This window comes from Notechis scutatus, chromosome Z, assembly GCF_049901735.1.
Source record: "Notechis scutatus isolate UNSWTSFEM ecotype Mainland chromosome Z, rNotScu1.2, whole genome shotgun sequence".
Classification (NCBI taxonomy): domain Eukaryota; kingdom Metazoa; phylum Chordata; class Lepidosauria; order Squamata; family Elapidae; genus Notechis; species Notechis scutatus.
The window spans coordinates 68,961,618-68,988,546 of NC_142025.1; the positions used below are offsets into that span (position 1 = coordinate 68,961,618).

Genomic DNA, 26,929 nt, shown 5'->3' on the forward strand with positions numbered 1-26,929 from the left:
CCTTTTCTGGCCTTTTTCGTCCGCACCTCTTTAAATCTTTACTGTTCAAAGCAAAGAACACCGCTAAACTAGGCACATCAAGTCCTCATCCATTGTCAACAGGGTCTCAGGACGAATCCGAGGATCTAATATTCTCACAACCGGCTAATGAGGCTATTCCTGTCCCTCGTATGTTTGCTGAATTAGTACAAAATCAATGGGCATCAGCAGCATCCTACCGAGCCCCAACAGGGTACGATAAACGATATTATAATTTGGCACCAGAGTTTTCAAATTTTCTCAAAACGCCAGAGGTGGATGAGCCCATTGTGGCACTGGCCTCTTCTTCAACCTTTGCCCAATGAGGCTGAGGAAGCCCTGAGACCGGAGGAAAAGAGAACAGAGTTGGCACTCTGTAGGGCGCATGTTTCTGACGCCTGGGCCATTAGGGCAGCTACAGCTGCGTCCTTTTTTACACGGTCCTCCCTACGATGGCTCTTCCACTTGAGGGATATATTGCCAGCGTCAAATGTCAGAGCCCACCAGGACATTGCTAAGATTATTGCAGCGGCAGAATTCTCCGCCGACACCACATTTAATGCAGTCAAATTCTCGTCTAGAGCCATAGCATCTCATGTATCAGCATGGAGACTGCTATGGCTCAGACATTGGCAGGCGGATACTAAGCATAAATGCAAACTGGCATCAGTCCCAATATCGGGGGATAAATTATTTGGCAGTGTCTTGGAGCCCCTGCTTATTGAGAATAGAAACAAGAAAAAAGTGCTTCCCCCTCTTTTTCGGAGGTCTGAAAACAGAACGCCCCAGTCATTTCGAAGGGGTTCCTTTCGGCCCCACTATCAAGGCCCATACGTTCCCAGATCGCAGAGAACATCAAGCTACAGGCCCAGTTTTAGACAGGATAGGTCGGAATCTTCCGATAGAGGTCAGCAGGGAGGCCAAAACAGAAGAAACCCCAGAGGTACCGGAGGCAGATTTTTTCGTCGCCACAAGTGAGTCTTTGACAGCAGCTCCCATTGGAGGGCGGCTAAACTTGTTTGCTGATCAATGGGACAGCTCCACCTCTGATGCATGGGTCAGGGATTCTGTTAGGTTTGGTTTGGTGCTAGAGTTTCAATCCTCCCCCCCCAAACTTTTTCATTAGGAGCCCTAGGTCCACGGACCCCATTAAGAGAGCGTTGATGCAGGAGGCTATCAATCATGTTCTGCATATTCTGGCCATTAGAGAGGTCCCATCTGAACAACGGGGTCAAGGCTGTTACTCTCTATTGTTTGTGGTCCCAAAGAGTTCGGGGGGCTTGAGGGCAATTCTGGACCTCAAACGTCTGAACAGATCATTGGTTTATCAAAAATTCAAGATGACTACTCTCCAGTCCATTCTGCTCAGCATCAGAGAGAACAATGTCCTGACCTCTATAGATCTGGCAGAGGCTTATCTACATATACCAATTAGACCTGCTCACTACAAATATCTTAGATTTTGCTATTGTGATTGGCACTATGAATATATTGCCCTACCATTCGGTCTGGCTTCGGCCCCTAGGACTTTTACCAAGGTCCTAGCGGCTTTGGCTGCCTCCCTCAGGATCAAATCTATTCGTTTACAATGTTATCTGGATGATATTTTAATTTTGTCATCTTCCAGACATCAAGCAAATTTGGATACCAAGATTACTCTGGAGACCCTTCAAGGTCACGGCTTTTCCATAAATTGGGATAAAAGCCATTTGATCCCTTCAACTAGGTTAGTTCATTTAGGGGCAGTGATAGATACCGTGGAGGGCAAGGTTTTTCTCTCTCAGGACAGGTTGAATAGTATCCAGTCTTTGGCCAGAGAAATCAGAGCCTTAAAGAGGGTTTCCCTGGCAGTTCTATCTCAACTGTTAGGGAAACTGATTTCTTGTATTTCCATTGTGCCTTGGGCACAATTCCATTCTAGAGATCTGCAATGGTTCCTGCTACCTTTCCAGCAATCCGGAAGAGCCACTTCCAACATCCAGATAAAGGTACCGCACAATGTTCTCCGATCGCTCTGCTGGTGGTCGGAAAACACGATAAACAAGGGGTGTCCTTTCAAGGAACCTTGCAGGGCAACGATCACAACCGATGCGAGCCTGGTAGGATGGGGAGCTCACTTCCAATCCCACACTGCACAGGAAAGTTGGACTATTTCCGAACAATCACAAAGCATCAACCTGTTGGAGCTGCGAGCAGTTCATCTGGCGTTACGCAGTTTTCTACCCCTTTTCCAATCACGCCACGTTCTGGTCTTGACAGACAATATCACAACCAAGGCCCACGTAAACGGGGGTACCCACTCCAAACTTCTGATGCTGGAGATGGCCAGATTGTTCAAGTGGGCCGAGGCTTGTTTTCGCTCAAGGCAGAGCACGTAGCAGGGGCCTTAAACACACAAGCGGACTGACTCAGCAGGGCCACGATAGATCATACAGAGTGGCGCCTACACCCGTCTTTCTTCCAGGAAGCAGTGCGGAGGTTTGGGCAACCGGTCATTGATCTATTTGCCTCTCCCCTCAACGCCCAATTGCCCCGGTATATTTCAAGGTACCCGACTCGGGGCGGAGGCTGTCAATGCCCTGTGATGTCAGTGGCCTCCCAGACTTCTATATGCATTTCCTCCACTCCCTGTAATACCCAGGTTGATCCAGAAGTTATTGGAGGAACGAGCAGAATTGATATTGGTCGCCCCTTACTGGCCCAGGCGAACGTGGTTCGCGGACTTACAGGACCTGTCGAGAGAACAACCTTGGAAAATTCCACTGTCGAGGGTTTCCCTCTCGCAAGGGCCGGTACTTCACCCGGACCCACAGTGGCTCAGCCTAGCCCTATGGAGGTTGAGCGGAGCTGTTTAAGGACCCAACAGATTTCAGGATGCCATTGCCACCATACAAGCATCCAGACGGTCCTCAACAAATCATATATACGAGGCCACGTGGTCCGCTTTCTGTCGCTGGTGCCGGGAGTCTAAGATCGACCCAACCGCCCCATCAATAGGACAATTATTGGACTTTTTACAGGAGGGGTTGACCAAAGGCCTATCTCCAAACACTTTACGCAGGCAGGTGGCGGCCTTAGCCTCGGTGATATCCTGGGGTGACCGTTCCATAGCGCATCATCCACATGTCCGCAGCTTTCTTAAGGGTGCTGCAAACTTATGACCTCCTGTAATTCACTGCTATCCCACTTGGGAGCTCAACAAGGTGTTAACCGCACTTACAACTGGCCCGTTCGAGCCTTTAAGAACCACTAGTCTCAAATTCCTGACATATAAGGTGGTCTTCTTAATTGCGATCACATCAGCAAGGAGGATTTCTGAATTGGCAGCATTGTTGATGAGAAAGGACCTGTGCGTGTTTCATGTGGACAGAGTGGTTCTCAGATTGGATCCATCGTTCACCCCTAAAGTAAATTCAGTTTTCCACAGAGTGCAGGAGTTGGTGCTTCCAAATTTTTATCCGAAACCATCTCATAGACTGGAGCATCAATGGCATCGACTTGATGTTCGAAGGGCGTTAAGCATCTATCTAGACCGCACAGCGGCATTTCGAAAATCTGAGGCTCTATTCCTAGCCTTCAACCCATCCACTTTAGGACACAAGGTGTTGTCGATGACCATTGATAGATGGTTGAGAGCCACCATAGCTAAAAGTTACGAATGCCAGTCCATCTCAGTTCCTAAGGGCAGTACAGCCCACTCAACAAGGAGTGCAGCAACATCAGCAGCATGGGCCACACGGACTTCCATAGACGAAATTTGCAGAGCGGCAACTTGGGCTTCATCATCGCCCTTTGTCAGAAATTATAAAATTGATGTCTATGCTTCATTTGACAGAAGAGTCCAGAGGGTCCACAGAGTTTAGGAGTGGATTTTGATCCAGTCCCTCCCTAAGGACAGGCCAAGCTTTGGTATGTCCCACTTCTGGATGCTCTGAACAGCTCATGGGAGAAAGGGCGTTGGTACTTACCTGATACGCCCATTCTCTGTGAGCTGTGAAGAGCATCCAGCCCCACCCATTTCTTTCTGTCTGGTGGGGTTCCGTTCTGGTCAGGGATCTAGATTAGGTGATGAGTTCCGGACTTTGGCACTCAGTCTTCGCAAAACTGGGGGACGCTGGGGAGGTGTCGCGTGGAGGAGGAGGAGCGTCCCGGAGTTTTAAGCCCAGCCTTTCCAGAAGAGACTGAAGCGCCTCCCCACTTCTGGATGCTCTTCACAGCTCACAGAGAACGGGCGTATCAGGTAAGTACCAACGCCCTTTCTGAATCAGAAAACTAATTCTGTGATCAGAATTACTCTTCTATGGAAACTGATTAAGAAAATGCCAAAATTAGCGGTCACAGATCATCCAATTATTTTGTATAAAATGTAATTGCATTTGAAGAACATAACTTTTTTTAATTCTTTTTTTAAATTGAGCTTTTAACCTTGTACATCACCCAGAGTTACTGAGAATGAGTTGGCCATATAAATTTTCTTAAATCAGTCAAATAAATAAAAAGGGGAAATGGTGACTACTGAAGTAATCAATGCCCTATGGTAATAACTTAACTTCAGAGTCTGGTTGCAGACAATAATTACAAATACCTCGGCGTTCTTCAAGTTGACAGTATTAAGCACACTGAAGTCATGAAGGTCAGAAGTGACTACAACCAGTAGTGGAATTAAAAAAAAATTACCACTGGTTCTGTGGGCATGGCTTGGTGGGCATTGTGTGGTTTGGTGGGCGTGGCTTGGTGGGCATGGCAGGGGAAGGATATTGTAAAATCCCCACTCCTGGGGAAAGATTACTGCAAAATCCCATTCCATCCCCACCCCACTAACCTGCTTTCCAGCTCTGTTGTCTTGTGCAGGGCCACAAAAGAAGATCCAGCCGATCAGCTGGGACTTGGGAGGCAGAGAATAGATGGGGGCAGGGCTGATAAAATTTCTGCTACCAGTTCTCCAGAACTGGTCAGAACCTGCTGAATAGCACCTCTGACTATAACAGTGAGAATGAGGAAGATCTTAACGTTCAAGCTCATAGGAGGAAATAATATCAAGGTGATTAACACCTGAGCAATTCCAGTATATATGCAGATGAAATAGTCAACTGGATTCAAAGAGAACAAAAATCCTGGAAAATAATGACAATGAATCATGCCCTTGACAGACTCTGTTTTCCAAGAAAAATGGGTGAGCTTGGAATGTTGCAAGTACACCAGGCAGATGAAAATAAAAGGGTATTGAAAGAATATCTGAAAGACGGTGAAGAAGATGCACGGAAGCTAGTATATCAGGAAAGCTTGCTGAGGCCAAACAGGCCTAAAGGAAAAACTAAATGAGTAGAAAATAGACATGGCAAGGCAAAGTATTTTACAGCCAGTATAGAAAAAAATAGGCATAGCAGATAACACATGGCAATGGCTAAGAACAAGAAAAATGAAAAAAGAGCTGGATTAATTCTGGCTGCACAAAATGAAACCTTAAGAACAAATGCATACAAAATCAGAATTGAGTAGACAGCCACAGACAGCAAATGGAGCCTCTGCACAGAAGTGAACAGTGAACTATCTACCGTATTTACCGGACTATAGAGCGCATCAGAATATAAGCCACACCCAGTAAATTTTAAAAGAAAAAAAATATTTTTACATATATTAGACACACCAGACTATAAGCCGCAAATATATACGTTATGAAATGAGATATTTACACAGAAAGAGAAGAATGCTCTTCGCATGCGGCCAGACGTCTCCAACGTCTCACCATTGATTCATTAACGCCAAGCTTATGTGCAGCAGCTCTATTTCCTTCCTGGATAGACAGATTGATTGCTTTCAACTTAAAAGATGCATCATATGCTTTTCTTTGTGTACTTTCCATGATGAGGGTGTGAAAAATATTTTGCGTTCGTGCGTGTCGTGCTGCTTGCATCGAGTGCGCCAACAACTACCAGTAGTGTCTTCTTTGCATTGACCTCTTGCGTCTGTCACATTTTGGCGCCCTCTGATGGCAGTTAGCGAAGAAAAATCTATAGATAAGCCGCATTGTTGTACAAGCTGCAGGGTTCGAAGTGTGGGAAAAATGTAGCGGCTTATAGTCCGGTAAATACGGTAGTTTGCTGTTGCAAGAAGATCACACAGACTGATTACAAACAGACACAACAATTACTTATAAGAAAGACAAAAAAAATTGGATAGTGGACATGGCAATATCTGGAGATAGTAGAACAGAAGAGAAAGGTGAGAACGATGACACAAAGTACAAAGACCTGTAAATAGAAGTAGAATGACTTCAATAAAAAACACCAGGTCGTCTGAAAACGCCTGTACCTTATATTGTTCTCCTTTAATCTTCTTTTTTTAAAAATAAATTTTATTAAATTTACAATTAAAAACATATCGACATTACATACACAAAAAAGGGGAAAAAAACACTCGGCCTTACGAACCGGAAAGAGAAGAGAAGGAGAGATATAAAAGAAAAAAAGAAACAAAGAAAGAGAAAAAGAAAAAGAAATGAAAAGAATATATTTAAAAACAGACAATATCCTTTTTGACAGTCTGCAAGATCCAATTCTCCTAACTTAATTTGAATACGCACATCTTATCAATATCTATGCTTAAATTACCCATTGTCTTTTAAGCAGTTTATCTCTGGATTAACCAATTATACCAAGAGTTCCAATTATCGTAAAATGTTGAAGGCTCTTTGTAAGTGCTATAGTTAATTTGTCCGTTTCTGCACAATCACATATTTTCTGGATAACCATTTGTTCTGTAGGTGTATAAGGTGATTTCCAACACTGAGCGAACGCTAATCTGGCCGCAGTTAAAATATGAATTGTTACATATTTCATCTTTTTGGGTAAATGTTTGTCAGAGATCCCTAGTAGGAAGAACTCTGGTTTGTATTCGATTTGTTCTCCTTTAATCTTCAATCCACTTATTTCCATATTTTGTCTGATCTGGGTTAATACCACTTCCAGAGTCAAGATGAAAAGTAGAAGCGACATTGGACATCCCTGCTGTACATTCTTCCTTATTTTAAAACTTTCCGTAGTCTCTCTGTTTATAATCACCTTAGCTTTTTGGTTTGACTATACAATACTTATCATTTTTCTAAATTTGATTCCAAATCCCATGTTCTCTACCTGTTGAATTAAGAACTGCCAATTGAGATTATCGAATGCTTTCTGAGCATCCAAGAAGATCAATGCTGCCTGCTTTTCTGGGTGGGCCTCATAGTATTCTAATACATTAAGCACTATTCTCATGTTATTTCTTATCTATCTGGAAGGTAGAAAACCGTTCTGATCTGGATGTATAAGATCGTTTAGTACTACTTTCAACCTTTCAGACATTATTGTTGTGAATTTCTTATAGTCGGCTTTCAATAAAGAAATTGGCCTATAGTTTTTAATTTGGTTGTGGTCAGTGTCTTCTTTGGGGATTCTGTCCATGATTCGGGTAGCTTGGTGTGCTCCAATACATCATTATACAGATCCAACATCACTGGTTCAAAACACTCATAAGACATTTATATATTTCTGCCAGGAGATCATCCAGCCCTGGAATCTTATTGTTTTTCTGTTTTTTAACCTCCATATCTATTCTATGAGTGTTATTTCTCTATTTAGCATATCTCTCTGTTCTTCTCTTATTTCCGGTAGACCTTTCTCTTTCAAATATTGTTCTATATTATCTTTGTTCATCTTAACCTCCTTATATAATTGTTCAAAATATTTTTGCACTCTTTCTTCTCTGCCATTTGATATTGTAATTTTCTGTTTTCATCTCTCAACTCCTGTATCAGCCTTTTCTCCTTTTCTATTTTTAACTTATGGGCTAACCACCTCCCAGGCTTATTAGCATGCTCAAAAAAAATTCTGTTTCTCTCTTTTGACCTCCTTTACTCTCTCTTCCTGGTTCATAATATTTAACTTATGCTAAACTAAAATCATCTCCCTTCTCATTTTCTCATCTTGTGGTGTTTTTTGTAGTCTGCTTTCTAACTCTTTAATCTCCTCGTGTAACCTGTTTTGTTTTCCCCACCTTTCTTTATTTCTTTTAGCCACGCAGTCTATTGTTATTCCCTTCAAATACGCTTTTGCTGTGTCCCATAATGTCTGTATTGATGTTTGTTGGACAGTATTCTCCTTAAAAATTAACTCAATTTCTGTTTTAATTTTTGACACATATTCTTTCTCTTTTATGATCTGGGGTGCAATGTCCATCTTCTCTTCAATTTTTTCCTTCCTTTCCAAATTATTTTTAATGGATTGTGGTTTGCCCATACATTTGTCATAATCTCTACTGATTCTAATTCATTTCCTAGTTCTATGTTCATCCACGCCATATCTAATCGCGACCATGACTTATGTGGATTGGAATGGAAAGTATATTCTTTTCCCCCCGAATTTAATCTCCTCCATTGGTCCACCAAGTTCAATTCCTGTATCATCTCAAAGAAGAATGTTGGCAGGGTTCTCCTTTTTTATTTTTTGTACTACTAACATAGTCCTTTCTTATGTCTTCCACCACATTAAAATCCTCCACTATACATACATTTCCTTGTCCAATTTCTAAAATTTTATCATGTAAATTACTATAAAATTGATTTTGATTTTCATTCAGGGCATAAATTACAACTAATAACATTTGCTTCTGACATATCTCTAATTCAAGTATCAACACTCTTCCATTGGGGTCTACATATTTTTCTACTGCCTTTATTCCTTCTTTGATATATATAGCTATCCCTCTGTTTCTGATCCGCCAGAACTGTAAATAATCTTCCGAGTTTTGGGTATTCTAAGTATTTCCTAAACTGTTCTTTAATGTGCACTTCTTACAGACATATTATTTCTACTTTTTGTTTAGCCAATCTTGCTAGTATTTGTTTTCCTTTAATGGGTGAGTTCAGTCTATTAATGTTTAATGATATTGGCCTGGTTTCCTCTTCCATCATCCTACCTACAAGTTAATATCTGCCTTCTATTAATTCTCGTGTCTCTTTGTGGGCATGTTCTTAGTCTCATTACTTCCTTCTCTCCTTGCTCAATTTCCTCTTTACTTCCTCCTTGTTCCATTTCTCCTAGTTCCTGTTGTTGGTCTTCTTGGCTCCCTGTCTCCAGCTCATCCCTGCTGCTACTTTCTTCTGTTCCTATTATTTGGTCATACAGGTCCTGTGCTTTATCCAAATTGTCTATTTTCAGCCTCTTCTCCTGCGATGTTATTAACATCCCTTCCGGGATAAGCCACCGAAACGCTACATTTCTTTTAATCAATTGTGTTGCCAGAAATTTATAATCTCTTCTGTGTTTGAGTACTTTTTTCAGAATCTGTTTTAAAGTTTGTATTTCTTTATCTTTGTATATTAATGGTTCGTCCCTCGTTATTTTATATATTATGTCCCGTACCTTCTTCCTAGCAAACCTAACATGGACTTCTTGTAGTAATCTATTGTGTCTCATATAGCTGGTTTGAATTCTATAGGCTTCATCAATTTCTAACAGGATCTCTCGACTTTCTCTCTGTAAAGCTGGTGCAATTAGTTCTGCCATGATAGTGCTCAGATCTTCCTCTTTGCTCTCCATGATGTAAAAAGCAAGTAAAAAGTAAAAAGCAGCACGGTCCATTTCAAGATGTATAATTTGTTCCTCTAATTCCTTATTCACTGTCGTCATCTTTCTATCTACTAACTCCAGTTTCTTCTCATTTTGCTCTGATCTAATTTCCACTACTTGTAGTTTTTGTTCATTCTTCTCAATAGTTTGTTGTATCGTGTCTACTTTGTCTTCTAGCTTGTTGATGTTCCCCTTTATTTCCACATGGTTCCTTGATATATTCTCCTGCATCTTCATAGTTTCTTGGATTACCAGCAATGATGCTTGTATTGTTTGCATGTTAGATGTACTTTCTTTTTGGCCACCAACATTCCCTCGATCATCTTCTGGCTAGCAGGGGATGAGACTGTCAATACTGTGTTGTCTTCTTTGTCGTTTCCAAGGTTGATGTTATGGCACTTGTCATGTTTTTGAAACTTCAATTTACTTCTGCCCACGCTAGCATCCACTTTATGTTCTATCTTAAGGTTTTATTTTGGTTGATCTCTTTTTTCCCCCTTCCTACTTATTTCTACTTGTTTCTACTTTAGAACCTACTCCAATTTTCCAGGTTTTCCTTATTTTAAATATTTAAACCTTTCCAATCCACTATATCTCTACCAATCACAAAACATACCTATCTACCTCTCAACCAAACTCTTTCTCACTACTCCTACCCTACTTATCCTATTTATATACTATATTACCATAATTTCTTTTAATCCGTATACTAAATGTTCTTAATTCTATTAAATAATAGATATCTTAAATTTATCTTAAGTAACAATTCATTAATGTTTCAACAAGTGAAATAATAGCACTTTTATCAATATAACAAACTAATTAATCAATATTTCTCTTACAGAAAAAAGGAAATATGGTTATTAGTTATAAATTAGAACTTAATTGTGCATAGATATAGAAGTAGTATAAGTATTTCAGTATAATACGTCACTAGTTATAGTAAATTGTAGAGGAGAAATATATGGGGTGTATAATTATAAATATATAAGTCTTATCTTATAGACATAATCAAACAATATCTATAAATCCAGTTTTGTTTCCCCCCCAAAGCTCCTTAGATTTCTTAGTTTAAGTTTAACCAACAGTCCAAAGTTTTGTACTTAATCACTCACTGTCAGCACTATCAGAAACTATCCTTCAGTCCAATTCTGTTCTGTTGTCTCTGGCGTTCCTTTCTCCTCTTTCTTCATGTCTGAGCTCCACTTTATCTTTCCATCTGCCATTTTTCATTTCTCCGTCTTATACTTCACACTTTCTCTTTCTCCTTTCAATCCCCTTCAGTTTAGTGTCTGTCTTGTCGATCTCCTCTCCACACCTCATGGGCTTCATTGTCTCCTTCAATCAAATATCTGTCCAGTCCTTTCACTCTCTCCAACTCGCCGTTCTTGCCACTTCCTTCTCGTTTCATTGCCTCCACTCTCCCAGTTCCTTCTTTAAATCTTTCAAATCCTCTTTTTTTCTTTACATATCCTCCTCTGTATATCCGTTCGTCTTTCCTTGCCACCTCCTGAAGTCCTTCACTCAAAGTTCTGTGTCCTCTCTCTTCTCAATCTTTTCAGTCTATGCAAATTTGCTGAATCACTGCTCGTTCCACCAAATCCACATTCCTTGGGGATTCCCCACCTGCCGAAGCTTCCCTTTTCAGTAAATATTCAAGACTCACTTTCTTTTGTTAAGTCACCACCGTTGCATCTCTTGGATTTTCCGATCAGCTTTAACAACACACTCTGTTAGTAATCTCTTCACTTCCTCCTCATCTGTGGCTTAGTCACAGCCTCAGGTCTGCCATACTGGTATGACGGGCACTTTCACTTCGGGTTTCAGGAGTTTCTTTTCATGGCAGCAGGCAATCGCCTTTCACCTCGTCGTCGTCCAGGCTTCCCCTCTATTCTACTCGGCTCTCTAGGCTCTTCGCGTCCCCGAAGGGTCCCCAAAAGCAAAAGAATGGGTCCCAGGAACGGAGACCGTTCTCGTTTCCCCCTTTCACCATGACCTCACCACCGGAAGCCCCTGTTAATGTGAATAGAGATTTGTATTTTTGTTTTTTAAAAATAAAATAATAATAATAATAAAAAGAAGTAGAATTACTATGGCAAAAAAGCAAAGGTAGTACCAATAGTAATAGGTGCCCTGGATTTAATCCCAAAATAAGTGAAGCATAACTTGAATACCATCAGCACTGATAAAATCATAAATTTTGGGAAAGAAATCTGTAATTCTATTGAAAAGTGAGCTCGGAAGACCTATAGGATGATTTAATTCATTTTGATAACATGATTTGGAAAAATGTTTAATGGGAAATTATGTTTGAATAAAAATGCAAAAATATTTTCTTTTTCCCTAGTCGTCCATATACCAACAAAGTTATAACTTTATGGTACCGTCCCCCTGAACTTCTGCTAGGAGAGGAACGATACACACCTGCCATTGATGTCTGGAGCTGTGGGTGAGGCATTTTTTGCTAATAAACTTTATGCAGCAAAGTAATTTGGAAAAAGGTACAGATTACGTGGTATAATAGGTACATTTGAACCATAGACCAGGATACATTACAATGCAGCAGCAATTGTTTTATTGACAGTGCTTATCAGTATTATCTCTAGAATGCCCTAAAAAGGGGTGCAGTTACAGTCCCTGTTTATACTTACTCACATAAAATATCACTGCCTGGATACCGCAGCAGGTATGTGCAAATGGAATTAATAAGGCCATTAGAGTGTATGTACAATGTAGTGAAACAGGACTGCAAATAAAGTAGGGTTTCCAATAATTTCAAAATATTTTCTGAATATAGTTTTTCTTGAGATACTTGTTTTTCTTGAGATTTTCAGCATTCCTTGGCTTTCTAAATATTTTATGCTGAAAGAAGTTTTTCTGCGGAAATGTTATTAATGATTAATTGTATAATTTGATACCATAAAACTGAGCAGTGTTTCATTTCCCCTGGGAAATTTATTTGGGTTGGGGATTTTTAATTTGGACCTATATTCTCCTAGAATTATTTGCTTTCTTTTTGTAGATGTATCTTGGGTGAACTTTTTACTAAAAAACCAATATTTCAAGCAAATCAAGAACTTGCTCAGCTGGAACTGATAAGGTCAGTATATCCTAGGTCACTGAAAAATTACTTTTCAGCAAATATTTCTCTCCATACAATTAAAATATATTACTTGCAATATTTTACAAAAATAAAAACAATTGTTTTTAGTGAGAAACTGGAGTTGTAATATAATTATGATTATAGATTTCAACTCAGAAAATTTAATGATGCTTTTTAAGCACTTCTTCCAATTTTTGTCTTCTTTCTGTTGCAATACTTTTTAATGAAGATAAAATATTGTACCCAACAAGCCATAGCTTTATTAGGCAAACAAGAATTCTCTACTGATGAGTTATTCTTACAATTTAAGATTAATTTAGTCTTTTTAAGTATTTCTAATTGTGTAGATTTGAGTGGCATTGTTTTAATTAAATGCATGTTTGATGCAATAACCTTTGTGGTACTTTTTTAATTTTATGACATATATTGTTTTTACATAGCCGCATATGTGGGAGTCCTTGTCCTGCAGTATGGCCTGATGTTATAAAATTGGCATATTTCAATACCATGAAACCAAAGAAGCAATATCGTCGAAGACTGAGGGAAGAGTTTGTTTTGTAAGAATTTAACTATTTAAATATATGTTTTCTCTCCCATTCATGAACTTATTCTGTTGTTTATGATCTTCATATCCTGTATCTCTGAAATATCATCTTTGAAAAGAAGCAGAATTTATAGACAACAAAAGTACTTCTGCCTTTATTGACAGCCTACAAGATAGACCAGATTAGGAAACAACAGAAAGAGTGGAACTAAATTTTATTGAGATAAGCTATCGTAATACAAATCTTGCATGCCTGCATGTGTTTTACGTTTCCTTTCATCCAATCTGAGTCTTTTCCCAAGCCTTCTCAGAGTCTAAGCAATGCTTTTGCCTGTATTTTATGTGGGCTGTGACTATTTATTTAAAACTATTTTCATAGGTCTTTACACATATTTTTGCATGATTCAAACTATTTTGAAAAGTGGTCTTTATTTAGTTAAGTTGATACTCTCTACATAGAGAAAAATAAATATTGCATGTGAGATAAATACTATTTTATTTATTAGAATAGCTTGTAAGATGGGTGACCATATCAATTTGATATATAAATAAGGATATTTTAATGAATGCTGTATTTACCATATTTTTTGCACTGGACTATAAGACGCACATTAGCTTTAGAAGAGGAAAACAAGAAAAAAAAATCTGCCTCTGCCTCCCAACACCCATCCGGTATTCATCCGGCTAGCATCCTTGCAGCAAACAGTGTGCCTTCTCTGTGCTGCCTTCACCAGGGAACGCTGGAGCCTTTGCTGCCGATCAGCTGATTGGCAGTTGGATCAGCCTCCCAGAATTCCGCTGATCAGCTGTTCTAGGTGGCAGGGATCACTGCCACCTATCGCTGCCTATTTGCCGAGCCTCGTTGGGTGCTGCCTAGTTACGCCAGCAGCTGATGCCGATTGCAGCTGCCCAATTGGCAGTGAACTGCAGTGGCAAACAGGCAACAGCGATTGGTGGTGAACGGGCAATGGCGATCGAGCGGTGGCAAACAGGTGGCAATAGGCAGCGGTGGTAATTCCTGCCACCTAGATAGCTGATCAGTGATATTCCAGGAGGCCGATCCAACCGCCAATAAGCTGCTCAGCAGTGAAGACTCCAGCATTCTGCCGCCGCACAAACCCCCCTCCCCCCAACTGCAATATTCGTGTCAGGGCTCCAACAAATCCACCCCCATTCAAATCAAAAGTCTCTAGCTGCATCTCAAAGAAAAGAAAATTGATTTATTAGAAGTGGCCATGTGGCGTTTAGCTGGGTGCAACTGATACTAAATTACATCATACATTTTCCCCTTAACCCTGGTCTTCCCCCCACCCCCTGGATGTGACTTCTCCAATGGGCCACATCATCTCCAAGAGTCATCCATCATGCTCTCCAATAATCTTCTTATACTCTAACAATTTTGGGCTGCCAGGGTGATTAGGCATTTAAGGAATGCCTTGTTTCCCCCCACTCTTTTTAGTATCTTTTTAGTTAACAATTTGCTCTATAAGACACACAGACATTTCCCCTCACTTTTGGGGGAAGAAGTGCATCTTATAGTGCGAAAAATAAGGTACTTATCTATATATTTCCACTATTTATTACACACTTCTGTCAGTGATGGATGAGCATGTTAAAGCCACTACAAAAGAACTTCAAATGCTATCCCTCCAACTTGTTCCTGATAGACCTTTGTACCTCTTTGAGTAAAAAAAGGATGCTAATAAAAATATTCCTTCAATATTGAGAAAATATGGCATTTGCAATTGCTTTTTGGATGGCTCATAAGATTGGGAGCAAAATGTTGCAACAAAATTTCTTTCTTGTACTTCTGAATTCTTTAATTGATGTTTTGGATGTTAGTCACAGGCTTCAAGAAATCTATGTGATCATGTAAATGTAAATATCATTTATACCCCTCAAAATAGATAATCATGAATTTTCTGATCCAAACTTGGGTTTTGATTTTTTTTCTTCACAAGTAAAATTCTGTATGATATTGCCTTGATTGACAATGTGTTTTTGGGTAGTAATTATGAACCCAATTGATCAGCTGTTAACAATCTTCTGATATTGAAGAAATCAATAACATGACCAATGTGTTCCTGTGAAATGTCATGTTTGATAGCTGTTAGGAATATAAGTCACCTAACAGGTATTTGGGTTAGAAATATATAAACCAGGATAAACATTTTAGTACTATGTCTTTAAGAGATTGCAAAAACTACAATTGGGTGTGGTTTTTCAAACGGCCATAAGATGGAGCCAGAAACCTGGATTGTTTTAGTCTTAGTCTCAGAAGAGAGTGTGTCTGAGTGAGTATCTCTGTTTCCTTCTGTTGGAAAGTATTGCCGTTCCTCCATTTTTCCTAATTGACTGATATTACTGGATTTGATGTAAGTTTGTTACTGAACTGTTTTTGACACTGGAATTTGATATTTGGATTATCCCTGGATTGAAAACTGACTGATTTACCTGTGAATGACTTTTGGATTGCTTATTTTGGACTTTGCTTAAACCTTTCTGGAAGTAAAAACCTACATTTACTGTACAGTGTATCTGTGTACTGTGTGTGTATTATTCAAACACTTCTCTCAAATACGTATCCCTGTATGCACTCATTCTCCTAACAGGGAATTACCTCAACAATAGCAATTCCTCTTTGAGTGTCTGCTGACTATTTGTCAATTCATTTACATTTCTCATACGAAATTCATTAATTATTTAGTTCAAGTTGCGGTGTTCAAACAAATCACTTTTGCCCAGTATACCATTTTTATAATTGTTGGTCCAACACGCAATTTTTATATCACTGCTGTCACTGCCATAAGCATTTGGAATTGAATTTCAGTTGGAGAACTCCTTTAACAGTAAAATGTTCGATTATGGCATGTTGCTTAAAATGGTGTGACAAATGCTCATTTCAGCCTTCCATTTCACAAACAATAACAGTATAACTATTTTTCTTAGCAACTTCCATCAACTGAAAGGAAACAACAAATGCTAAAGAATTTGTCAGAATTTCTAGTGTCATCTGACAATTTTTGAGGCATTATTTTTCATTCAGACTCAAAGTGTTATATTTAACATTTAACATATGCACAATATTATATTAAACTTTACATTGTATAGACAACTGGTATAGATTCTTCTAGAGTAGCATTAAAATTGAGCATATCAGTTTATGTGAAAAAGTTGTCAGTTTTCTGAGGTCTCATTTTTTAAATGTTAATGAAAACAAATATAACTTTCTTTAAATGTTAAGTCTAAAAGGGAAGAAAACTTTTGAAGTCTTTGAATGAACATTACTTTGGTTTTTTAAAAAAAAAATTTAAATTTTTAAAAAAACATACACATACAAAACATAAAAACATAAAACCATCTTCCATTTTATATACATACAGTGTCAGTTGGTTACATATCTTTTGTGCTATCCTTTTGTAGTCATTTACTCACAATTTATATCAGTCTTCACATTGTTGAACTAACATATGCTTATATATTTATCAGTTATTAATCATCCATGACTAAATTATTTATTCCATCAAGATGTTCCAAATTTTATCTTAAAATTTGTGTTATACTTTCAACCAGTGGTCATATATATCTATATTATGTTTTATATCAGTCTATTAAATTTCTATCACAAAATTATTTAGTCTATTACATTACCATGCCTTTTTATCCAACCATTGATTAAACAAATCCCATATCATATAAAATTGCTTGTCTTTTTGTTCTCTACTTTCAAATGTCAGTTTACAACATTATTTTGTTTTCTTGACATCCTTTTATTTATTTTTTACAGTATTCCTGTAGCTGCACTAGATCTCTTTGATTACATGCTTGCTCTTGATCCCAGCAAACGCTGCACAGCAGAACAGGCACTTCAGTGTGAATTTCTGAGAGATGTGGACCCTTCAAAGATGCCTCCACCAGAGTAAGTGTTTCTTAGTTGAGTTTATTTTCTACAAAATAAAACTCATTTCTATCAATAGAAGCCAGGTACTACATACATACTAATTTTTGTTGCACATTGGATCAAGGTTTACTACATATTGTGACTGCATTCAGGGGTGGGATTCTACTGGTTCTGCTTGGTTCTATAGAGCTGGTTGTTATAATTCTGCACAGTTCGGAGAACTGGCAAATCACATCACTGGCTGGCTCCGCCCCTTTCTGCCCGCCTCTTCCCTCTGCACCCAGTCAGTCCTTATCGTGCATGCACAGCATTGCCTGCAGCCTGCTTTTGCCCACCCGCCAGGCCAGCCATTGCTGCATGCCTTCCGCTGTGGCCCTGCCTGATCTCCCTGGGTGAGTGAGGCTCTGCAAGCTCTGGGGCCCAGTTGCCTACCTGCCACTGCCGGTTGCCTTTCCCCCCCACCCACTTGTCTTTTGCCGCCGCCCTACCCCCAGCAGGTAAGGCCCAGCAGCTGCGTTGAATCCAGGCAGGGGGCGAGATGCAGACTGGTGGGGACCCGAGCTAAATTTCGCTGTACTGGAGAACATGTGGAGAGGCTCGTGTTCTCCTGCTGCTGGGAAAGCAAGAGAGTCTTTCCTGGCATAGCTCCGGGCAGCAGAGAGAAACAGGATTCAACCGAGCTGCTTCTCTGCCACCTCTGTTTCCCTATGGGAGGGGAACTTGCTGTGCTGGGAAAGACTCTCTTGCTTTCCCAGCAGCAGGAGAACACGAGCCTCTCCACATGTTCTCCAGTACAGCGAAATTTAGCTCTGATTCACAGCTGCTGGGTCTTGCCAGCAGGGGGCAGAGGTGGGGATGGGCGACCAGGGAGCATGACACTTTGCTGCTTACATGGCCCCTTTACCTGCTACCCCTTCCATCTCCCTCCCGTAGCCCCTTTGTTGGACCCGGAACAATTGCCCCTGGTTGGCCCCACCACGCCCACCCAGTTGCACCTGTGTCAGCAACAAGCGTCATTGAGAAATTGAGGGAGAAGTTGGGGAAGGAGGTGGAGGGTCCTGCAGTGGCCAGCACAGGAGCGCTGCTGAGAAGCAGGGAAGTGGCCTTCTAGTGGTCTGACCCAGCATTCAGGCTGGTGAGCCACAGGAAATCAGAGCACTGAGGGAAAGGGGGATTGCCAGGGGGAGCCACCCTCTCCTACCTGAATTGGGTCCATTCGGGGTAGTCCTAGGGATTGGGTGAGCTCAGCCGCAGCTCCTTGCCTTCTTAGATTAGGGAACGGCCATTTTCTGCAGGAGGAGGATTGCAGAGGGGGAAGATCTACTTGAGCAACTCCTCCAGTGTCTTTGCCGGATGATTTGGACACTTACAAGCGAGCGCAGCTAAAGGCGCTGCTGTTGCACGTCAGCCCAGGCCTCACCCCGGCTCCGTAAAACCAACACCAAAGAAATGGGTGTTCAGGTGAACCCACGGTGCAATGCTCGCTCAGATCTCGGCCACTCCAGGCCGTCCGACCTCAAAGCCTCTCGGGCTAGTTGAGCCGGGAGCCACCGCTCCCAGGCTTCTACTCGCCCATGCTTGGTCGTCGCCTCTTCACCTTGCCTGAAGTGGCTGGCCCTGCCCTCACCCTCCCCTCCCTCGCCTGGCCTGAGAAGGTAAGGGCAACAGTGAGGAATAATGAAGCAGCTGGGTCTTCTCCCCTCTCTCCCCTCCCCTCCCTCCCTTCCTCCCTCCTGCAGCTGGGCCAAGCCAGCAAGCTTTCCTTGGCGTTCTTGGACTTGGCCCAGCTGCGATTTTGAGAGAGAGAGAAAGACACACACACACAAACACATACAGAGAGGGGGGGGAAGATAGGGGGAGGGGCAGAGAGAGATACATGGGGGGAGAGAGCCATAAAGAGAGACACGGGAAAAAGAGAGAGAAAAAGAGAGGGAAAAAGAGAAAAAGATGGAAAGAGAGAGACAAGAAAGAAAAGAGAAAGAAAGGAAGCAAAGGGAAGAAAAGGGATAGGCAAAGGGAGAGCTGGAAGGAAGGGACAAAGAAAGAAAAAGAGGGAGGGAAAGAAAGTGAATGAAATATATGGATGGATAGATAAATACATGGATGGATAGATAAAATAGAGAGGGTGAGAAGGAAGAGAAGACGAAGAGAGAGGGGGAAGAAAAGAGGCTGCAGGGCTGGTGTTTTATACAGGCTGCAAAAACAAATGAAGCGGCTACCGCTCCCAAGTCTCTTTCTGACTAATGCCAGATCCGTGGTAAACAAGATGGATGATTTAAGGTTACAGGTCTCTTCAAGTAAGTTCGTGAAAAGCTGTTGTGTGTTGTTAATCACCGAAACCTGGTTGAACCCCACTATTCCGGACATTGTTATTGAGATGGACGGTTTTTTATTACATCGTCTGGACAGAGACAGAAATGTGGGGAAGTGCAGAGGAGGTGGAGTGTGTATGTTTGTTAAAGAGACTTGGTGTACAAACTCAGAGGTTATAACACGTCACTGCTCTTTGGAGCTGGAATATCTGTCTGTTAGATGCAGACCCTTCTATCTTCCACGGGAATTCAGCATTGTTATTATTCTTGCTGTTTACATTCCGCCGGATGCAAATGTAGATTTGGCTCTGGGCTTCCTGGGTGATGAAATTGGCAACTTGCAAAGCAAATTTCCAGATGCTGTATACATTATTGCAGGAGATTTTAATCATGTGGATCTTCGTGTGGTCCTCCCTAAATTCTATCAACATATAAGGTGTGCCACTAGGGGGTCGAACACCTTGGATAAGGTCTACACGAATATTGCAAATGGATACAGGGTATTACAATTACCACATCTGGGCCAGTCGGATCACTTGTCCCTGCTTTTAGCCCCGGAGTATATTCCTCTGAGAAAACAGGCAGGGTCAGTAGTCAAGACGGTGAAAAGCTGGCCAGAGGGAGCAATGGAGCAGCTAAAGGACTGCTTCGAACAGACAAACTGGGAAGTTTTTGATCATCCTGATCTCGACAATCACACGGCTGCGGTGTTAGGGTATATGGCACACTGTATTGATACTGTCACGGTGGATAAACGAATCCGGGTTTATCCTAATCAAAAACCTTGGATGACCGGGAAGGTTAGACGCTTGTTGTACGCAAGAAATAAGGCTTTTAAGTCTGGGAATGATCTAGATTATAGTGCTGCAAGAACGAACTTGAGAAGAGGCATTAAGCAAGCTAAGGCCGAATATAAGAGGAGAATTGAAGATTGCTTTCTCAGTAATAACATGAGGCAGGTTTGGCAGGGGGTTCAACAACTAACGAACTATAAAGCAAAAAAGGTCTCTTCGGATGGTAGTGCGGCGGTGGTTGAGGAGCTGAACAACTTTTTTGCTCGATTTGAGATCCATCAAACTGAAACTGTCCCTTTGCCATCATCTACTCAGCAGAGCCTCCCCTTCATTGTGAATGAGCAGGATGTGAGGCAGAAAATGAAGGCGGTTAATTCCAGAAAGTCAGCTGGGCCTGACTTAATTCCTGGTCGGGTGGTAAAAGACTGTGCTGATCAGTTAGCTGGGGTATGGACCGAAATTTTTAATCGATCCTTGACACAATGTGTGGTTCCTGTTTGTCTCAAGGCTTCCACCATCGTTCCACTGCCTAAAAGTTGCCCACAAATGGTCCGAGCGACTATAGGCCGGTGGCACTAACTTCCATCTTAATGAAGTGCTTTGAGCAGCTAGTTCGAAATTATATTATCTCCTGCCTTCCCAATTCCTTTGATGGGCTTCAGTTTGCTTACAAAGAAAATAGATCAACCGAGGATGCAATTATTACTGTGCTTCACATGGCCTTATCCCATTTGGAAACACCGGGGAATTATGTAAGAATGTTGTTCGCAGATTTTAGTTCTGCTTTCAATACCATCATACCGCACAGATTAATAGCCAAGCTCAAAGATCTAGATTTTCCAGATTCTATTTGTTTATGGATATTGGACTTTTTAACAAATCGTCCACAAAGAGTTAAACTGAATGATTATATTTCTACTGTCAAGACACTTAGCATTGGCACTCCACAAGGTTGTGTCCTTAGTCCACTACTGTTCTCCATCTATTCATCTGATTGCACAAATAAACATCCCAACAATAGGATAATGAAATTTGCAGACGATACTACGCTTGTAGGACTTATTTCTGGGGATGATGAGTCTGCATATCGGGATGAGGTATTACAGCTATCCCGCTGGTGCAAAAATAATAATCTTCTATTTAATATTAAGAAGACCAAGGAGGTTATAGTTGGACTATAGGAAAAAAGAGCAGACATTCAGCCACTGTATATAGAGGAGTTCGTGTGGAACAGGTGGTTGAATGTAAGTTTCTCGGGACCATCATTACAAATAACCTGACCTGGAGTGCAAACACCGCTGCTTTAATTAAGAAGGCACAACAACGGTTGTATTTACTAAGGATTCTTAGGAAACAACAACTGGCTGAGAGTCTACTGACTACCTTCTATCGGAGTTCAATTGAGAGTATATTATCCTACTGTCTCTGTGTATGGTTCTCGAGCTGCACAGTGGCAGAGAAAAAGGCAATTCAGAGGGTGATCAAGACGGCCCAAAACATCATTGGCTGCTCACTCCCCTCTTTGGAAGAACTGTATAGGAATAGACGTAAGAGGAAGATACTTAATATATTGAATGACTCCTCTCATCCAGGACATCAGCTCTTTGAACTATTACCATCGAGAAGGAGATTTAGGGTATTAAGAACAAGGACGACCAGATTTAAGAACAGTTTTTATCCAAGTGCAGTTTTGAGTTTGAATGCAGGGTCATAAGATTTTTGTGGAATTAAATGGCTGAGAGTAATGGGGTATTTACATTTTTAAATTGCATAGAGATGATTGTATGGTTGGTTGTGTTTAGTTTAATTTTTTTCTTTTTAGTGGTGTTTGTCCAGTTTTTACTTTGTGGAAGAGCACCTCATTTCGTTGCACCCGCTTGCGAGTGTAATGACAAATAAATTCTTATGTCTTATGTCTTATGTCTTAAAATACATGGAGGGAGGGAGAGAGAGAGAAAAAAGGAGATGAAGGAAGGACACAAACCTTGGCTTCAGAAGACTCTGAAACAGCACAGCAATCTAAGGCTGGGAGAGATCTCGGAGGTCATCTTCTAGTCCAACCCCTTGCTCCAGCAGGAGATCCTTACAGAATCATAGAATAGCAGGGTTAGAAGGGTGTGTGTGTGTGTGTGTGTTTCAGGTGAGTCTCCTAACTTTAGAAGGAGAGAGGGAAGGAGGAAGGGATAGAAAGACAGGGAGAAAGAGGAAGAGAAAGAAAGAAAGAAAGAAAGAGGAAGGGAGAAAAAGAAAGAGAGAGAAAGAAAGAGGGAGAGAGAAGAAAGTGAATGAGATATATGGATGGATAGACAAATACATGGAAGGAGGGGAGGGAGGGAAAGAGAAAAAAAAAGGAGAGGAAGGAAGGATACAAACCCTGGCTTCAGAAGACTCTTTGAAGCAGCACAGCAATCTAGGGCTGACCTGCAAGGGATCTCGGAGGTCATCTAGTCCAACCCCTCTTCCAGCAGGAGATTCTTACAGAATCATAGAATAGCAGGTTTAGAAGGGTGTGTGTGTGTGTGTGTGTGTGTGTGTGTGTGTGTGTGCATGGCTGTCAAAACTCCAAAAACAGGTCAAGTAGCTCTGGGGAGATCAGTCATAAATTAGAACACTTGCTAAGCAACCGTCCATTAAGCGAGGACCACTTTAGGTTTGCCAGTCACCTGGCCATGCCCACCCAGTCACATGGCCACCAAGCCATACCCACCCGGTCACGTGACTACCAAGCCATGTCCACCGGTCACATAACCAAGCCACACCCACAAATTAAGTCATGCTCACAGAACCGGTTGCTACAAAATTTGAATCCCTACATTCTATAAGCATATTGTGGAAATTGCATTTTTTAATCTCCTAAAGATTTTACAGTACCAACAACCATAAAACTGAGCCCAGTGAAGGAGTAAGCATCTCGATAGGTTCACTTCAAAATATCACATTAACTTAGCAGCGAAAACATATCTGGAAAATATTTCAAACTTTATCTGGAAAAGTCTACAGCTCAGTGGTGGTCTGTAATGTTCACTCCCTACCCAAGGCGTACCTTTGTATTTGTCAACTTTCTTGAAAAAGAAAACAATTCACACAGAAATATATAGAAACAACAATTCTGAACTTTGACGTCTCAGTAACAAAGGATTTAAAAAGAGCAATAGGTTTGGCTAACTGACAAGTATTTTTTTGCTTTTGCCCACGCATTTTTATTGAATATACAGTATATTGAAAATGATGGGATCAAGATCAGCTTTACTTGTCTCCAAATTTGGTTTTAGAGTGGTGGGTTTAGTTTCCTTCATCTTATATAATTAGACTAATTTATGAGTCCCACTTACAGTCAAGCACTCTTCTTTTTCTCTGATCTTCAATAATGTGCTCAAGTTTTTCCCATTTGTTTTGAGCAACTTAGTGACTGTGATTGAGTGCCTATTTTGCATGATTGAAAAAAAAGATGTGATTTTATGATGAGATAATATGCACACATCATTTTCCTTTTCCTAATTTCTTGAAAGTAATTGATAGTAGATAAAAAAGTCTCCAGGCAGTGATCAGGTGCCCAGAGATCAAAAAGTGTTTCAGAAAGTAAGGGTTGTTTAAGCTTTATTATTAGCTAAAAGCATAACCTAAAAAGTATGCATACCAAATTGTTATAGTCTATCAAGAGCTCCTTAATAACAACAGCAGAGGTACTCCAAGGATGTCAGTCTCCATTTGTACCTAGTGCTAGGTTCTGTGCAGAAGCTCCAACAAACAACAACCTTACAGTTTTTATCAAATCCTGGCTTCATCTGTCCGTTGGTTGATATGTTGAGCTTCTCTTGTTTCCAGATAATGGTTTCTTGAGCTCTCTTTCATAATAGTTAACCATTGGCTCTTAACTCTTTTGTAGCCTCCTTTTTAAATTTTATCACTCAAGATCCTTGTGGTAACTATTTTGTGCTGAATGACTGTAATTTCTTTTATTCATAGTCTTCCTTTATGGCAGGATTGCCATGAACTGTGGAGTAAGAAACGTAGAAGACAAAAGCAAATGGGCATGATTGATGATGCAGCTAAAGTTCCAAGAAAGGATTTATCTTTGGGGATGGATGATAGCAGAACCAACACCCCCCAAGGTTTGCAGACTTCACAACTGAAGATGCAGAGCAACTCTAATATAGCACTTGGTAATTTTTTTCATTTTTCTTTACCAAATATAAGTCCTCATTTAATAACTGCTCACCTAGTAATTTGAAGTTACAGTGGATCCTCCACGATGAGCAGTAGACCTCTTCACCTCTCAGGACAACGCACAACTCCCGAGATTCTTCCCCAGGTTTGCAGTTCTGGGGTGGGAGGGGACAGACGCCTTATGCAGCCTTTGGCCCCGGGACTCCTCTATGCCTTTCCTCCACTGCTCCTGATCCTGAGGGTGATACGGAAACTATTGGGGGAAAGGGCGGAGCTTCTACTTATCGCACCTCACTGGCCAAGGCAGCCATGGTTTGCTATCTGTGACCAGGTTTTGGAGGATGCTAGCAGAAGAGTGTCCCTCAGCCAGGGATTCATGTTACATCCGGACCCCCAGTGGCTTCAGTTGACTGTTTGGAAATTGAGTGGGGATCTCTGATCCGAAAACATCACTCCTCCAAGGTGATAAAAACTATCCAGGCTTCTAGGAAGCCTTCTACCAATCTCATTTACGACGTGACTTGGAGAACTCTCCAGATTGGGTTTGGATCCTGCAGTGTATCGGTCTCTCAGGTGCTGGATTTCCTCCAAGAAGGACTGGAAAAGGGCCTGTTGCCCAACAGCAGCCCTATCTTCTGTGCTTTCCTTGGGGGAGACGGAGTCCTTAACCAGGCATCCTACCATCCACAGATTTCTTAAGTAGGCTACAAATCTGAGGTCTCCAGAGGTTCATTGATACCAATATCTCTCTCTAAAGTACTGCATTCACTGATCAAGGCTCCCTTTGAACCACTGAGATCTACTTCTCTGCCATTTTTGTCTTCTAAAGTGGCCTTCCTGGTAGCCATCACCTCAGCCAGATGGGTTTCGGACTTGGCTGTACTGTCTCTCAGGAAGGATCTCTGAATCTTTCACCCCAACCTAGTTGTCTTGAGATTGGACCCGTCTTTTGTGCCAAATGTGAACTCATGGTTCCACAGGGCCCAGGAATTGATAATTACCTGATTTTTGTCCAAAACCGGTCCATGCATTAGAAAATAGGTGGCACACTCTAGATGTATGGAGGGCTCTTCGTACGTACGTTAAACGAACTTCCCCCTTCAGGAAGTCTGAATCCCTTTTTGTATCATTTCAACCTTCTACCCTGGGTTGCAAAGTCACTCCATCAACTGTAGGGTGATGGATCAGAATATGCATATCCAGAGCCTACCAGTCCCAGGGACTTGCAGTACCTCTTCGCATAACAGCCATTCCACAAGAAGTGCGGCCACGTTGGTGGCGTGAGCTACTCAGGCTTCTCTCGAAGAGGTTTGCCAGGCGGCAACTTGGGCCTCTCCATCCCTGTTCATCAAGCACTATAAACTGGACTTTTTCAAAAGGTCCACCCTCACTAGAGGATCTGGACCGAACTAGGCTCGCCCATAGAGCAGCCCGCTTTGGTATGTCCCAATCTTGGATGCTGTCTCCACCACAATGGAGAAGGGTCATTGGTCTTACCTGAGACGACCTTTCTCTTTGGGTGGAGATAGCATCCAGCCCCACCCTGAAGATGGTCCACTCCAGATCCAGTGGAGCACAACAACACCAGCAAAACATGTCAGTCTGTCACTATTCCTTCGCCAATTTCTGGGGACCATAGGTAACAGGGGAGTGTCCTCACAGATCTGACAGACTCAGTCCAATCAGCTAGCAGCAACTGACTACCTAATCCTGGATGCTATCTCCACCCAAAGAGAAAAGGCCTATCAGGTAAGACCTATACTCCTTTCTCTAGTTGGGTTCTCTCTTAGATTTCCTTACCATTGCAATTAACTACTATTTTCTCTTCCTACTTTATAGTAAAATGAAGGAGAGTGTGTGATAGTGAGATTAATTGCTTGATAAATGGAAATTAATGTTTAAGTGGGTAATTTTATTTTAGAGGCAAGAAATATTAAGCACTAGTTATTAATTCAATTTATTTATATTTATGTGTGCTTGCTTCTTTGTTGGTATAACGCTATCAGTATTCCTTTCTTTCCTGGGCCTTTCTACTGCTTTCCTTCTCGGTATATTTTTTTAGTGGATACTGGTGATTTTGCATTTCCCCCATTATCTCCATCCCAGAATATTTGTGCCTGGAATACATATGCCAGGTAAAATAAAAATCTGGCTGTTCTTTGCATAGGTTTGCCCACCTGCAAATAGTATACTTTGACTGTTGAAATTAATTGTTTTATTTTTTTTTCCTCAATAGTTGTTATGCTGTTCCCAAGACATTATCAAAATAGATTATCTTAGGCATGTTGCTGTATCTTCCAAATCTTACAGATGAATCTCAATAATAAACAAATGTAACATCTATTTCTTAGGATTGCACAGAAAATTTCAGATTCAAAATACATTCAAAGTAACCATTTAATAATTTAAAAATATCCCAGAAGTGATTCTGTCTTGAAATAGCTATTTCAATTTTTATATCAATTTTTATTAGTTTATCATA

General features: G+C 41.0%; 1 protein-coding gene across 1 annotated transcript in view; it reads left to right on the forward strand.

The window, feature by feature from the left end:
• CDK13 (cyclin dependent kinase 13) overlaps positions 1 to 26,929 on the forward strand; it is a 90,525-nt gene that overhangs the window by 53,326 nt on the left and 10,270 nt on the right. Inside the window, 5 exon segments of the mRNA XM_087945891.1 lie at positions 11,974 to 12,075; positions 12,649 to 12,726; positions 13,170 to 13,286; positions 17,061 to 17,192; positions 24,247 to 24,443. Coding sequence (XP_087802017.1) covers positions 11,974 to 12,075; positions 12,649 to 12,726; positions 13,170 to 13,286; positions 17,061 to 17,192; positions 24,247 to 24,443 — 626 coding nt within the window.